The following is a 16,571-nucleotide window of genomic DNA, read 5'->3' on the forward strand; positions in this document are numbered from 1 at the left end:
TAACTCTAAAAAAACACATTTCACAGGTAGTATTAGAATTGGAGGACATTTCATGTCCCCCATATAACAAATCTAATAATCCATGCCCAAAATGCTAAAACATGCACTTGTGTTAAACATACTTGTCTTGAGACCAAATGTATATAGAGTTGTAGAAAAAGTGGTTTCAAAATATTATTTAAATAATCAAATAGCTCTCGAACACCCCCTAAAATTTCATTTTTCTCTTGTCCCCGCTTCTTGGTGACCAACTTGCATGTCAAATATAACATTTAAAATAGGGATTTTATTTACTTTTTTTGGTATTATTCTATTGATATATGTCTCTTGTAATGGTCAAATAAATTTGTTAAATCATAAACATATTTTAAATTACAGTAATTTTGCACAGAAAGTGTGTCCCTCAACATGCGTTCAACCCTGTTACCCAAACCTTTTTAGATTGGCACAGGAAGTGAAAAAACTGTAAGTCAGATGACACAGTGGAAGTGACATCAGCAAGCCATGTGCTAGTGCCATGGGTAGACCAAAACTAAGTCCTCTCTTTTATTTTTACAATCTTTACAGTCTTAAAAGAGTGTGGCACTCTGACCCACTCAACCCTGTTACTGATATTATCAGAATAAAGCATATTAATTTCAAAGTTATCTTTCTTGCATTAGATATCCAAGTTTGTCCTTGCCTTGAAAGTAGCATTACATGCTACATCTAGCAATAATTCCTGAGGTTAAAGCTCAAATTTCAAATAAAGCTCTCTCTCTCTCTCTCTCTATAAAGGAACCGCAGTAGACAAAAGGCGTCAAATCAATAGCGCGAAAAGGGGTGGGGTCAATATGACCCGCTGGGCGGAAATAGGTATAAATGGCAATTTTTTGTGCGATTTCTTCAATCTGACTTAATATTGACCATTTTTAACAACATAGGGTGCTACATAACACACTTTCAGGAAAAGTCATGGCCTGGGAGATTTTGATATTTTATTGAAAAAAAGTTACATACAATAAAAAACAGCTCTGGGTCAAATTGACCCGATTGGCGGTTCTAGTGTTAATCAGCTTTTAGATTTGTGCTGCTAATTATTGTCCCCAATAAATCTGGACATACCACTATAATGTAGAAAAAATAACTCAAACTAGCAGAAAGTTCCAACCATTTGCCTAAAACTGAACATGCAGAGCAGGTTAAAAATGCTAACACGTGATGCAAGTCGACCAGGGCAACTGCACCATAAATGTAGGTTTGCAGAAAACACACTCACATGCACACACTTTGACCTACCCAGGCCTCTGCCCATCGTTTTAGCAGTTGCTCATGCTCTGTGAGTGCACCTCTCCATTGGTTCAAATCCCTGGACGGGACGCTCTCCTCATCTGTCAAATAACAACATCTATTATGGAAATAATGGAATTGATGACAACCAATCCCGAATACCTCTTAACATGCATTACTCGTGATATATTTCACATTTAGGGACAGAATAGCTTGTAATTCTTTAAAAAACACATTGTCAAGGTATATAGGCTGTAGATCCATAATACAGAATAGCCGAGAGGCAGTGAGAAAATATAGTCTGGGGATCCTTCTCTAAATCGGATTTAAATAGTTCTCATTCATAACACTCCGTTCGATGTCTCACTATGGGATGCGCCTCATCGCGGAGCAAACAGAAGCATCAATCTCATTACGCCAATCCTGATTGGCTGGTGATCTTGACGTCAACGTCAGGGAATCACCCCCTATAAGTAGCTTGCGCCACGACGCATGCGTCATTCAAACACCTCTTCTCGCTTCAGAGCACATCTCTATAGTAGCCGGACAAGCTTAACGGTCCACAGACTGAACCCAAATATAACCATTTCGGTCGACGGGCGCTCGCCGGCTACTCCTTCTGCTTCGCAAGAAGACGGTAATACTAACGCCAGTTAGTATTAAAATCGACCTCGCCGTTTCCTTCCCCGGAAAGTAAGGTAAGGTTTTGATTTTTCTCAAGCTAGCTACGCACCCGTTGCTAGCTAGCTTCCCCTTACTACCGACACCACGGTAGCGAGGACGCTTTTCTTTTTCTCTCTAACGGAGGAGAAAAGGATTAGAAGTATATTGACACACCAGTCAATATTCTTTGAGAACAAAGGACCCACACCGTCCCTTTTTCTCCGGATTAAGGACGGGTTGGCAACACTTTTTCTCTCAACGACGTACCTGTTACGAGCGGGTCCTCTCCACGCCACGAGGCGAACAAGATGGACGCCTCTCCCCCTCACACCAGAGGAGTCAGGGACTCGGAGGCTCGGTCATGCGGCTGCGGGTTGAAGATAGCAGGCACAGACTCACACCATGTCTGCTCGTCCTGCCTCGGGCTGGAACACGCCCAGGAGGCTATCGACAACCCCGGCTCGTGCGGGCATTGCGCCCGTTTCTCCCGAAAGAGCCTCCACCGACGGCTAGCACACCAAGCTAGCTTGTTGGAACAGGACTCCCTCATGTCCACTGATTCGCCGTTTGGCAATCAAGACACGGGGGCGTCCGCCGCAGAGACTGAGCCCCTCACTGTGTCGGTCTGGGGCTCACTAACAGCGGCAGCTGCGGAACCGGGATCCCACGCCGTGTCAGGCCAGGACCCGGTGGCGGCAAGAGACGCGGGAACGGAGCCCCACGCCTCACCAGGCGGGAGCTCCCGGCGAGACCTCACCATGGTCTCGCCCGCGGAGGATGTCCTGGAATTAGACTACATGGAGGACGAAGAGGACACCTCTGAGTCCCTCCTGTCTGATTCGGATGAGCAAGAAGAAGATATCTTCATGTCATCGGCTCAAACGGCAAAGCCGGGAGCGATGGCTGCTCTCCCGGGCGATAGCACACCAGCTTCGCCCTGTCTGAGCATGGACCTGCAGGCCGCGTGTCAGCGCGCTGCGTCCAGGCTAGACATCCCGTGGCCCGAAATGGCCAAGGAGACCGCCAGGTCCCGTTACGAGGGGAAACATTCTCCCCAAGCAACGAGGACAAGGAGGCAACTCCTCCCGGTCTTCCCGGAGATGTTGGATGAGGTGTCGGTCTCGTGGAGGGACCGACCCTTTACCAACAAGGCCCCAATCCAGGGTGCCTCCTCCCTAGACTGCGACGGTATGGAGAGGCTCGGCCTGCTCCGCATACCGCCGATGGAACTGCTGGTGGCAGCCCACCTCCTACCGAGGGTGGGCCCGTCACCAAGCAGGAACCCCACGCTGCCAGCGAAGGTGGACCGTTTCCAAGTGACCATGACTGAACGGTCCTACAGAGCTGCAGCATTGTCCGCCAGGGCTCTGAACGTTTCCTCACTGCTAACCGCATACCAAGCGGAGCTCTGTGAGGATATGTCGAGTAATCCTGGACCGGCTGTTCTGGACGAGTTGGCCGCGGTCACAGACATTTGTCTCCGTGTCCAACGCTGCGCCGTCCAGGCCACGGGCAAAACAATGGGGATCATGGTGGTGCAGGAAAGAGCTAGATGGCTCAACCTCACCAACCTCCCAGACCGGGAAAAGGAGGATGTGCTTGACATGCCCATCATTCCCGAGGGGATTTTCGGCTCCGCTCTTGCCTCCATGCAGAGGAGATGCGAGTCGAAAAAGAAGGAGGACGAGGCCCTCCACCTCTGCCTCCCTCGAAGGGCCCAGCCGCTGCCTTCGCAGCGGCAGCCCTTCGTCCAAGCTGCCCCGAACCCTGCTCGGTTCAAAATACCGAAAACGCAGAGGTCGCAGTCCGCCCCGAGTCCCCAGCCCAGGCAGGGGACGAGGGCGAGCTGGCCTAGAAAATCTCCGGTTCCGGCTGCAGCCCAGGCGCAGCCAACCCAGAATTTCGGCCAGCAGTCGAGGAAGAAGAAGCGAGCGGCGTGACAGCCCCTCCTTCTCCCCTCTGTGACAGAGCTGGAAGTCTACGGTTCCCCAGCTCTAAATGTGTTCCCGCCGCCTCGAGAGATGCCTCAACACCATCCTCAAGTCCGCATAAACACATGTCACACACTTATTGATTTTTCTGTCATAAATCATTTTCCGCTGACGCATCCAGGCTTCGAGCCAAGGGCGCAGCTCGAAAAAATGAAAAGAAAAACAATAAAAACAATAAACAGTCCGTCAACTGTTCCCCTTCTGAGAGCAGCTACGGCCTCTCTCAAAGGGCGGACAATTGACGGGTCTGTGAAGGCACCACCGTCACGCGCATGCGCAGTGCCGGCTGGGGCTGTAAAGATTACGCAGACAAATGTCCTCGTAAAGCACCTGCTCAACATGGGTCTCATAATAAAACTAAACCCCGCGCGCCACGGCGTGCGGAGAGTATTGGTTATTAGGAAATGCGTAATGGCACTACGCCACTGGCCGCACCCGACTTTTCTAGTACGGGGCGCGCCTACGGGTGCTGTCCTTTCACGGAAGGTGGCCACCACGGACGCATGTCTGACAGGCTGATAGAGTATTTACGAAGGTCGCCCGGTGAGGGGTTTCTGGAGCAGAGACCTCCAGCGGGCGCACGTAAATCACCCGGAGCTTTTAGCTCTGTTCCCCACCCTAAAACACTTTCTGCTTTCTCTCAGAGGACACCATGTCCTCGTGAGGACAGACAACACGACCACAGTATCGTGTATGAACCGCCAAGGGAGGTTGCGTTGTCTCCAGTCACACACACTCGCACACAAACTGATCCCTTGGAGCGGCAGACGTCTCCTCTCTCTGAGAGTGACGCATGTACCAGGAGTGATGTACCTAGGGAAAGAACTACTGTCCAGAGGTGCACCACTCTATGCAGACTGGACTCCACATCCAAGGATCGTGAGTCCGCTGTGGGTGCGTTACGGCAGAGCCGCGTTAAATCTGTTCGCATAAAGAGAAAATGCTCAATGACAGCTGTTCTCTTTAATGCACGATTTAAACGCACCGTTAGGCGTGGACGCACTCGTACACGATTGACCTCCGGGTCTTCTGTACGCGTTCCCACCCCTGGCTCTGATACCCCCAACTCTGGCCAGAGTGAAGGAGCAACGCCACACACTTATCCTGATGGCTCCGCCCTAGCCCGCAACGTACGGGCTGGCGGAGATATATCAGCTGTTGTGCGGGCAGCTATGGCAGCCCCCTCTACGCAGGGACAGATTGTCTCAGGCGGGGGGGGGGGGGGGGGGGGGGGGGGGGGGCGATCCTTCACCCACGCCCAGAACGCGGGGCACTATGGGCCTGACCCGTGAGTGGTACAATCTGAATACAGTGGGACTCCCTCAGAAGGTGATAAGCACTATTCAGAGTGCGAGAGCTTCCTCCACCAGGTCTCTTTATGACTGTAAGTGGAGGGTGTTTGAGGAGTGGTGCCTTCAAGAAGGACACATCTCCTTTCAATGTCCTGTCGGGGTGATTTTATCATTTCTACAGGACTTGATCGATAAACACAGAGCTTTCTCCACGATCAAGGTGTACCTGGCTGCTATTGCTGCATGCCATGTGGGCTTTGAGGGTAAGACGGCTAGCCAACATCCTTTGGTCTGCCGTTTTATGAAGGGAGCTCGCAGGCTCCTCCCTGTCTCCAGGTCACTGGTGCCCTTATGGGACTTGGCAGTGGTTTTAAATGGGCTCAGAATGACCCCATTTGAACCCCTGGAAGGAGCTGACATGAAACATCGGTCACTCAAGACAGTGCTGTTACTGGCCCTGGCATCCGCCAAGCGGGTCAGTGATATTCATGCGCTGTCTGTACATCCTTCTTGCACCCAGTTCGCCCCAGGGCAAACGAGAGTGTTGTTGAAGCCCGACCCTGCCTTTACACCAAAGGTGGTTGGTTTGTGTACCCCAATTGACATTGAGGCATTTCCTCCGCCGCTGGTTTCCTCCGGGGAACAGCAGCAGGATCTGTTGTGTCCAGTCCGTGCTTTACGCACATATATGGACAGATCAAAGGAGCTTCGTCTTAATGACCAACTCTTTGTGTCCTGGGCTAACCCTCACAAGGGCAAGCCTGTTACTAAGCAACGGCTCTCCCACTGGATTGTGGAGGCAATTGCTTTGGCCTATACGAGTCAGAGTTTGCAAGCACCTTCGGGTCTGCGGGCTCACTCGACTCGGGGCCTGGCTACATCCTGGGCTTTGTTCAAGGGTCTTTCCATCCAAGACATCTGTGCAGCGGCGAGCTGGTCCTCGCCGCTCACTTTTGTCCGCTTTTACAGGCTAGACGTCTCCGCTCCAAGCGTGGCCCGAGCAGTGCTGGGCACCTTGTTGAGTCGGGACTCTACCTGTTAAGGTTCTGGTTGGTTGGTGATTTTCGAGATAAGCTCGTCTGGCAATACGGGAGCTACAATTTCCCATAGTGAGACATCGAACGGAGTGTTATGAATGAGAACTATAGGTTACTTACGTAACCCCAGTTCTCAGAGTAACATGAAGTGAGATGTCTCACCAGACGGCCCTCCTTGCTATGGTGAAGCGAGAAGAGGTGCTTATTTTGAATGATGCATGCGTCGTGGCGCAAGCTACTTATAGGGGGTGATTCCCTGACGTTGACGTCAAGATCACCAGCCAATCAGGATTGGCGTAATGAGATTGATGCTTCTGTTTGCTCCGCGATGAGGCGCATCCCATAGTGAGACATCTCACTTCATGTTACTCTGAGAACTGGGGTTACGTAACCTATAGTTTTCTCTTCTGTGTTTTCTACCAGGTGAGTTTTAATTTCTCACAACAATTTACACACAAAATACAGTATGGACCTTTGAGAACCAATAAAGAACATGTGGCATGGGACCAGTTTAGCCTCATGTGGCTAAAATCAGTATGACAACAAACAATAACAAAAATTCCCCAGCAAAACTTTATCACCCCTACCAGTTACCTACAGTAGGCTATGCAGTTAGCTTCAAATGAAAAACCCTGTATACCACCTGTTCTTAAGTCGTAAAGACAGGAAAGAGTCTTTTTTTAAATTTGTATCTTTAAATAGAACACTAAATAATTTTCTGGATATACCTCCAATAGTGAGGCGGAGGTCCACCTCAGACGTGTCGCTGCCCGTGCTAGCCTCAGCGACACAGTGGTAGCGGGCGTCCTTGATCAGAGCACCCTCTCGGAGCCAGCTGCTCACCAGAATCTCCTTCTGACCCAGCGGCAGGCGGTGCTCCATTATGGGGGTGTCCAAAATGTGCCCATTAATTAGCCAGTGAATTTGGAGATCACTGGGACCTGAGGGAGAGAATAGGACTTCATGTTGACCCGCCAGATGGTCGACACACTCACACTCCACACGGACGTGCTGTATTAGGAATACTTGCCTTTGGTAGATCTTTTTATGACGTTCTAGTTTCAAACGTTTGAAAACTGCAACTGAATGTACATGCAGTGTAAATGTATGCAATCTCTCACCAAAGCGCTGTTATTTACTGCATCTTGATCATGCAGAGTATGAATACACATAGTGTGCATAACATTTACAACTGTATCATCACTAATGAATCCACCTTGCTTAAAGAAAAAGTCAAAATCCTTTGTTGAAAACATTTGACAACATTTATTTAGCCTCCCTACCAAGAGCAATGCTCCCAAAAAGTCCCCTAGATTTATGTACATCTTCAAATGGTATTTGTTCCATATATACAAATATATTTACACTTGTTTACAGGCACAAAAAAAAAAAAAATCCAGATAAGGTATTGAGATGTAATCCTACAATTGACACCCTGGACAAAAAGGTTCCATTTCTAAATGTAACATTCGCGCCAGACTGCCGTTACATACTTTACACAAAAATGTACCATGTTCATTTATCATTATAAGTGAGAATTGAGACAACCAGATCACATAGACAGCTGAACATCAGATCTTGTCTTTTCATAAATTCACTTATTAAAAAAGGTATCTTACCAGACACTTGACATTGAGACTAACAGTTCTCCAAAAGGCAGATGCCATGAAGCAAAGGACAGGCTTGTTTGAAACAAATCCAGAAACACACACTTCCAGTTAGCTTATGTTTGGGAAATGGAAACATGCAACGTGCAAAAAGTCAGAGAGGATGAGTGAAAAAGGGGGAGGGTTAAAACAGTGCTAGGAAAAGATTTGTAGTTCCGGAGTTGCATTCGAGCCATCGTCACCGACACCACTCACCCAGGGCCAGGCAGAAGAGCAGGAAGGCCTCCTGGGCGTGCACCCCCCAAGCCTGGTCCTTCAGCAGGGGGGGCAACAGTCTCACCTCTGCCTCCCGGGCCTCCACACTGTGGGGCTTGGTGGAGGAAGAGGTGGAAGAAGAGGAGGAAGAAGAGGAGGACAGGGAAGATGAAGAGTCGACAGGAGAGGAGGCTGTGAGGGAGGGAGTGATGGGAAAAGAGAGTATTGAGGAAAATGGGAAATCTAATAAAGGGGTGACATGCAAATCAGACACGAAGAAAACTGAGGTGCTAGGCTCTAAAAAAAAAAAATGAAACAAATCTGCTGCAATAAATTAAACAAAAAGAGCAAGATCTTAACTACTTACAAACGAGACATGGTATTACCACAGAAGAGACTCATCTTAAATAATCATGTTCAGAAAATGTTCTAAAACTGAAGGCTTGATTTAAAATAATAATACAAAATAAATGTAAAGAAAAGATTGTTTCCAGGCAGTTTGAGAAAAAGACCCTGATGATTGATATTGTCAAACATCCCATAATACTGGACATATTTATGTTAATAACACACCGCATGAGGGGAAATGACGAGTAGCGGTTAATACACAGGACCATCAGGAGGAATGTGGACTTCACAGGTAGGACACATTTAATTCAGAGAAACTCAACATTGTCACTTAAAGATGAGTCTGCACAAGACAGTGGTTTGATTTATTCCAGCATTTCGATATCATGCCAGTTGTCGTTTTTTTCTATTTCTCTGACCTTCAGACATACATTGCCACCTCACTGGGTGAGATTAAGGCCCACATACCGGGTGCTGCAGATGGCAACAGTGTACAACAAAGCAAGGCTGTAACGTACCGAGGAAATCTTCCCTGAGAAATAATGTAATGTTGAAGCCTTTACAGTCCAATCGCCTACGTGTTGTTTGGAGAACGTTTTTCACCCAGGCTGTACAAAAAAACACGACTCCAATTTGGAAAACATCAAGGTAACTTACCAATTTGGTAAACAATGTTTCCAATTTGGAATTTAACAAAATAGCTTTTCTCGCTAGACCTAAGCAGAGCGGGTGCAGCTTCTGTGAGAACAGTTTTTACCTTCATCATCATCATCATCATAAGCCCTAAATCAGACATCAACCTCGACAGGTAAGTAGACTTAAGCTTTGTGACGATTAAACTTCACGTGATGCTAAACACTGAATAAACCTTTATAGAGGAAACCATGTGTGATTTGTGGGAAGATCCAGAAAGAGAGGGACATCCCTATCAAATATTCTTTATGCTGACAGAGGCTTCTTGCTAGCAGTAAGGTTCATCTGCATCTGCAAACTCGATGGGCTGAGATTCACAGTCCACATCGAAGGGCTTCTCCTGGGACGGGCTGTCTCCCCCACAAGTGTGGGAGGGGATCCGCCCGTTGCCACACTCGGGCTCGGTCTCGTACCCGGTGTCGCGCAGCGCCTTGAGGTTCTGGGTGGTTTGGCTGCCGTTCTGTGTCGGCTGCTCAGTCATGTTCATTTTGTCGCTGGTAGTAGCTTCCATCAGACCCGCCTCGCAGGCCCGGTACTCCGGCTGGTGGGTGCTCTTGTGACTGCCCAGCAGAGCGGCTCGCAGCTTCAGGCAGGAGGCCGGCAGGTACTGCATGTAGCAGTTGTACGCTAGTGCAGCCAAGAAGAGGAGGAAAAACAGGAGGAAGAGGAAGAGGAGGGCGGTGCTGTTGTTGTGCTGCAGATACTCCGCCGCTGGGACCCGGCTGTCCTGGCTGCGCGGCGTGTTGGAGCTCAGGGGGGGGAGCTTCGGCTGAAACCTGATGGTGCTGCTGGGCGGCGGGGTTAGTGATGAGTCAGTTTGGGGAGGGGAGGTGAATTGGGCAGTGGCTGTGAAGCTGGGAGGGGCAATGGCCGACGTTAGTAGGGCTCTGTCTGTCTTACCGTTACCTTCAGCTGCTTGTGTGCTAGATGTCTCCTGGCTGTTGAGGGGGGGGGTCACGTGGCCGGCCTGCTGAGGGGCTCTGGGCGGGGGAATAAGAGAGAGGACGTATCCGACCAGGAGGCGGCTGAAGTTCTTCCCAGCAGCGGGGGCCCATTCCACAGACCAGCACTCGTAGTGACCTTGGTCCTCGGGGGCCACGCTGTAAATAAGGAGACCGTTTTCGGCTATGAGGTGGAAGCGCGAGGCCTCGGTGAGCACCGAGCCGTTGGATTTCCACATGACCTGGGCCAGGTTGGAGCGTGCCAGGCACGGCAGCTCAGCAGAGCTTCCTGGTTTCACCTTCACACGATGGTAGTCCTTCACAGATAGTCCTGATGCTACAAGGCAAAAAGAGCGGGAAAATAATTACTTTAAGGCCCAGTGAGAAGTTAAAGACAATCAAACAACCTAGCTTTAGCTTATAGGATAGTGACAAAACAATTGCACACCGCATTCAAGTTATTCTATTATGATAATTAACCGATTGTTTTACCCTGACTGTTTGTGTTATAAAGCTTGTGATGTGAGAATGTTGAACCCTACCTGAAGGACACTTGTCTGCGTCACCATTCAGGCTCTGGATTAGCCTCCTGAAAAAACAAACAAGCATTATAATCATGGCATCTAAAACATGCCAACACTGAAATGAGGAACTATCTAGACTGTGACGGTAAATCAAGTCAAACTAGATGGAGTGTGCGGTGTAATAATGCATGAGAGGAGTACCGCTATGTAGGAAAAGGATTACCTAGGCCGTTGGCTGGGGGCATCGAGGATATTGACACAGGCAGCAGTGTGAGGGTCCCAGGCACAGTAAGGGTCCCGGGCCAGGACGCAGTCCGCGCAGGACCGGTACCGGACGCAGAAGGCTGTGGGGGACTGAACCACACCGGAGTCTGAGCCAGCGTACAGAGACCGCGTCTGTGGAGAAGCACAAGGTTGTTCACGTAAATATGTCAAAGAAAGAGCGCACACCATAAGACACACACTAGATCACTTGGAATGTCCATAAAAAAGGCCACTTTAACATTTAACCACAAAAAGTTTACAAATCACTTGAACTTTTTATAAAAAGCATAATTGGAGTATTAGTAGCAGAAAACATAACTGGTTTTATTCCTGGATTGGACCTTTGTTGTACAGTTTGTCATACCCCTATGCCACCCAAAAAAAAAACTCTGCAGAACTGCTGTCTGAAAAAAGTGTGATGCAAACTCCAGACAACCACAAACACACCGCAGCAACGAGAAGCGCACAGTCTCATCTGGTTTAGAGAACTGATGGTTTTGCATTTGACAGTGATGCCATCTACTTTGTAACTTCCTCTTGTGAGTTTTCTCACAGAAGATTAACGATAAACCTGCAAAAAACTGACACTTTGAGTGAGGGTAACAATGAAACCACCTGTCTGCACCACACGCTACATCCTCAAGTATTCTCATAAAACCAAACCGTCTCAAAAAACGTAATACTATAACTTTCATTGGTTATGATGTAATGCAAAACTGTTGCATTAGACTCAATTTGTTTTAACTTAGTGGGCCTAATAACTGGCATCTGAGGATATTAAACCAACACATAGCATGTGTGCTTAAAACATTTTCTAATTCTGGAGCCACAAATTCTCTTTGTTTAGTGAGTAAGCGTTACAGAGCACACTGACCTCAGAGGACAGCAGCAGGTTCTTGATGGACTCGGAGTTCTTCAGGAGCTGGATCTCCTCCACGATATGCACCTCTCCTTCATACACAACTGACTTGTGCAGGATTCCCTTATCTAGAGACGAGAATGGAACAATGTCATTTAGTTGAAGAACAAGTCAGATATTAGCAGCTTTGAAACAAAGGACTGCTACTCAATGGCACCGCAGGTCAAGGCAAATACTTTACCTACTCGACTTTGTTAAATAAAATCTGAACTAGAATGGAATAGTTGTGATTGAGGAAGAGCTTTAGTATACAATCAATAAATACAAAATAGAACAAATATAACGCTGATGCATTGTATCAGCACATAAAATAAAAATGGACATTAGGGGTTAATAAACCACATCAGGATAACATTGAACAATTTCAAATGATTTACTTGTATGTTCCTACCAGTTCCAGTGAACATGACGTCGTAAATCTTTCCATCGAGCGCGCGGACCCTTTCCACAACGATTTGGGTGTAGTTGACGTCTTTGGTGATGAGGCGAGGCCCGTTGCCGATGGGCAGGACGGGGTCCTCCAGCAGGGGGTGGTCCTTCACAAACTGAAGGGTCTTGTCCGGCAGGTGGAGAGAGCTGCTGATGTTCTGCTGTCGCATCAGGTTGTTAATACACTGGAGGAGAAAGGCAGAGAGATTTACACAAAAGTGGAATAAACCATTTCACATCTGTTTCATCAAAATAAAAAGCATTCTTGGCCCTGGACTGCATTAAACAAAACTAAGTACAATCTTTATTATTGAAGCTTTGTAAAAGGTACTCACTGCTCCAGGACGTGGAGTGGGAGTGATGCCGTTGTACCGGACCCACTTGGTGTGGGACTGCTCCACTGTGACCTTCTGCATGTACTTGCCCTTGGAGAAGACGTCTTCCACAGCTGTCATGTTGTAAGCACACACTGCTGACAGGCCCACGTTACCCCTGAGGCACGAGGATGATGATTGAGTCGGAAGAGAAGAGGGGGAGGAAAGAGAAGAAGTGAATTTATGACCTGCATTGTGTTCAAATATCAACTTTTTTCCAACTGCTTCAAATCACTGACCACTGGGAGGTGAACACCCCGTAGATGACGGTGTCCTTCCAGTCGGCGCCCTTCAGGATGAACACATCATGTACTACGTTGAAAACAAAGTTGAGCTCAGGCATCGAGCACACCAGCTTGGCTTTCAGGAAGGACGTCCATTTTTTCTGCAAAGTGCGCTGCCCCCCGAGGTCACCCTGTGGAAGAGAGGGTTTATCAGCACATTAGGCGGTGAGGAGAGAGGCAGAAGGACGAGGGAAAAGGGATGAGAAGAGTGAGAGAAGGGCGTCATATCCACTGGGAATGGGGGGAACATGTCTCAAAATATTGTGTCTTCAGTTATTACTCAAAGTAAAAAAGTGCTTTTTTGCTTAGTCATTTTACATTTTTAAACAATATCTTCATTAAAAGTGTATTTGTTCTCCCTCTTTGAAAGCAACAGACATCCTTGAGTGTGTGGACAGTTCATCAAAGTGACATAATTATAACAACTGCTGTGTCCTGTTTTGAATTATGCTTCTGGCTTTTACGGGAACATACAAATGAAATCAAAGTTTATTACTTTCTGATCATTTCTGGGAATTCACAACAGCGTTGGCCATCAGTGGTGAATTGGGATGGAAACCTCTAAACATCACTAATAACAGACTTAAATATGCCTGAACAGCTGCTCACTAAAACATCAGAGGGATCAGAATAGTTTTGTATTCATTTGTTTTTCCATCTTAAAATGTTCCTGCTGGTTTGCTGATACAAAATGATCTCTTTGTGAAATGTATTTTTGGGTTCAGCAGTAGAAGCCGGTAGATTTTACATTTGGGAATGTACAAAAGATAAAAATTCAAAATAAATGTCACTGCTGCAAGAGTATTTTAGGGTCTTTTAGATCCTGTGGGCTGGGCACTTGTATGTGCATGACTCGATAAATATGACTTACTAACTGTTGATGATTTGCACCATGATATGAGCTCAGGTGAGTGTGAAAGAGGGATGTAAACAAAGACAGCATGCACACACAGACAGCAGGAGGAGAGGGATAAGAGGTATGTGCAGATGGTACATGATGACGTGCACTGACCTTACAGACGCGGGCCACCCTGGGAATGAGCAGCTTGCCAAAGAATTCGTACTCCACTGACACCTCGGTGAAGAAGTAGTAGATTTTATCGTCCTCGCCATCCACTCTGTTACTCCCTTCACTGATCACATCAGCAAAAACAAAACTTGGCTCTGAGAGGAAAACAGAGAGTTGAGAGAAGGGTATTGGTGAAAGGGAATATATAGGAAGAGATTGATCCGATTGATTCCTGCTCCTCGGGGTGCTATTAAACATAAAACAACAGAAACATTAAAAAACACATTTAGAAACGGCTAAACGAAGACACTACGGGTTGTCTGTAATTCCTTTATATTGGGTAGAGTGTCTGATTTGTTGATTAAATTATGTATGACACATTCAAATGAAAGCCTGTGTTTCTAGTCCTGATGCTCTTAAAGAAAGAGCCAAGCACTGGAGGTCAAAAGGTTCAAAATATTATGTTTATAAGCTCAAATTATAGATGATACGAACCGAGAATTCAACTCCTGAAACTGACGTGACGTGAGAAGATGATAAGAGAAGACGTATCAGTTAGTCCACTTGCACAGTGTTAGAGTGGAGTATCTTTACCGCATAAACAATTTAAATTATTTAATTTTGGCTTGATATCAAGTTACTCACAGAATGAACACTAATTGCGACAGCTGATATGACATGAGCTGCTGCAGACGAGGTTTTATCATTGTAATAGGTGAAAGTGACGATCAACACAGGCTGAACATGATAAACTGCTCTCAAATGTTTATACTCTGCTCATTGCCAATGTGAAAAAGCAAGGACAGATAACAGATGTGTTAGCGTCAGAGCAAATCTGCGTATTTTGTCAACGTCAGCATTAAAGCAAACAAATATTTGTACACATATTAAAACTCTTATGTCAGGGAAACGCTCTAAAGGGATTAGATTATGATCAGGTACATTTGAGTTTAGGATATCTTAAATTACCACACACTATTTTCTTATTACATTCATTTACTGGGGATTGTCCACAGTATTGAGTGTGTAAGTCGCTTTGGATAAAAGCGTCTAACAAGTAACATGTAATAATAATTTACTTCTTATATATTGTCCCAACTCACCATTGAGCCATGATGTGGAGTACTCTGTCCTCAGCAGGGACTGGGATGGAGAGTATCTGGACATAATGGGTTCGCTGCCTAAGAAGTTATAAGCTGTCCCTGAGTACAGCTCTCCATCTGATGAAAACAGGGAACAAAAACAAACAAAAAATGTGTTCAGCTAGTCCATTTTGCCTTCCAGAAAACAAGAGATTATTGGGGATTGTAATGCGCTTTACACCATCAGAGCTCTTAGTGAAATGACATAAAAGTGGCTCCAACTCACCAACCATGACGGTAGTAAAGCTTTGTGACGGGTCAAAGGAACACTTCCCCCGGCCGTCTTCAGGTTGACGGTCCAACGAGAAGTCAGCGAGGTTCTGAAAGTTTCAGATACAGTTAAAGGTCGCTGTAGATTTGTGAGACAAACACATGTTTATTTATGTCGATGAGCGGTAACCTACCAAGTAGTCACACTGAGGTTGAAAGGCGTGCGTGCCGCAGACATACAGCCGCTCATCGTCTACGACTTGCAGCACTCGAATGTAGTTTAGACAATCCTTCTGAAAGGCAAAGATAAGGGGGAAATCAAATTAAAACACAGATGTTTGATTGTAAACTGTGAATTTATAACACTTGACTATACTGTTCTGACTCCATAATAAAATAACATGAAGATATTTTAACTAACCTCTTTTGATTTTCCTTTTAAAGTGCACATCACCATGGGGTTTTCTGCAACTGTCCACTCGACCTTGAAGTGTGAAGTGAAAAGCAAATAACAATTACAAATGTTACAATTTGTGTTCCTTCTTTTGTCACATATACCATCCATATTTTGTTACCTTGTTATTTTTAATCGTCACATTCTTCTTGCTGAGCTCAAAGATGGCTTCCCGTGCTCCCACATACAGCGCGTCTCTTTTCTCGCTCAGCAACAGCGTGGAGTAGTTGAAGATCCCCGGCTCAGAAAACTCCATCAGATCTAAATCTGAGCACAAACATTACATTGCATTACTTTAACATTTATATCATTGACCCATTTACTGAAGATAATCCACAAATAGTTTTGTTACATGTAGGAATGGTTTGCTTTCTACATAACTACAACCATTAAATGTATCATAAGGAAGCGTGCATCTTCTCAGTCTATTTAACTAGATAGATAAAGTTACAATTCTGCTTCGAAGGACTAATGTTAACACTAATGTTTTCATCTCACGCCCGATAACCTAGGAGTCCATATGGAGAATTAGGCTTCTTTCTGCGTGGTGATACCATTTGCAGGGTTAGTTTGGTCGAAAGAAATTAGTTTGTCTATTAAACTGCTCACAACCAAATCTATGGATTGTCTTTTATTTCCAATGGTTTTTGTGCTGCTTTGTGCAAGCCAAGCTCCATCTCGATCTATTACGTTGGAGAGAAAGCAGACATATTTGGGGGTAACTATCCCTTTAAGTGCATTAGGAGTAAAACAATGTAAACAAAGGTGACTTATGTAGTCTGGAGATAAATCCAGTTTTGATTACTGTGGATCCTGAGTCCTTAAAACTAGATGTTGTAAACGTGTTCCTGCCTCTCTCAGTGAGA

At 46.3% G+C, this 16,571-nt stretch overlaps 1 protein-coding gene across 4 annotated transcripts in view; it reads right to left on the minus strand.

Moving 5' to 3' along the window:
- Nucleotides 1–7,494: 7,494 nt before the first annotated feature.
- Nucleotides 7,495–16,571, minus strand: part of sema4d (sema domain, immunoglobulin domain (Ig), transmembrane domain (TM) and short cytoplasmic domain, (semaphorin) 4D) — a 35,579-nt gene continuing 26,502 nt past the window's right edge. For all 4 annotated transcript variants that reach the window (XM_034204671.1, XM_034204689.1, XM_034204680.1 and 1 more), the window contains 13 exons: nucleotides 15,827–15,972; nucleotides 15,673–15,735; nucleotides 15,446–15,544; nucleotides 15,268–15,361; nucleotides 15,003–15,119; nucleotides 13,903–14,054; nucleotides 12,846–13,021; nucleotides 12,568–12,724; nucleotides 12,195–12,417; nucleotides 11,759–11,871; nucleotides 10,844–11,016; nucleotides 10,639–10,685; nucleotides 7,495–10,433 (listed from right to left, as the gene is read on the minus strand). In XM_034204671.1, coding sequence (XP_034060562.1) covers nucleotides 9,424–10,433; nucleotides 10,639–10,685; nucleotides 10,844–11,016; nucleotides 11,759–11,871; nucleotides 12,195–12,417; nucleotides 12,568–12,724; nucleotides 12,846–13,021; nucleotides 13,903–14,054; nucleotides 15,003–15,119; nucleotides 15,268–15,361; nucleotides 15,446–15,544; nucleotides 15,673–15,735; nucleotides 15,827–15,972 — 2,570 coding nt within the window. In that variant the 3' untranslated portion in view covers nucleotides 7,495–9,423. The remainder of the gene's footprint in view (nucleotides 10,434–10,638; nucleotides 10,686–10,843; nucleotides 11,017–11,758; nucleotides 11,872–12,194; nucleotides 12,418–12,567; nucleotides 12,725–12,845; nucleotides 13,022–13,902; nucleotides 14,055–15,002; nucleotides 15,120–15,267; nucleotides 15,362–15,445; nucleotides 15,545–15,672; nucleotides 15,736–15,826; nucleotides 15,973–16,571) is intronic.

Source organism: Gymnodraco acuticeps, unplaced genomic scaffold (assembly GCF_902827175.1).
Source record: "Gymnodraco acuticeps unplaced genomic scaffold, fGymAcu1.1, whole genome shotgun sequence".
Lineage (NCBI taxonomy): Eukaryota > Metazoa > Chordata > Actinopteri > Perciformes > Bathydraconidae > Gymnodraco > Gymnodraco acuticeps.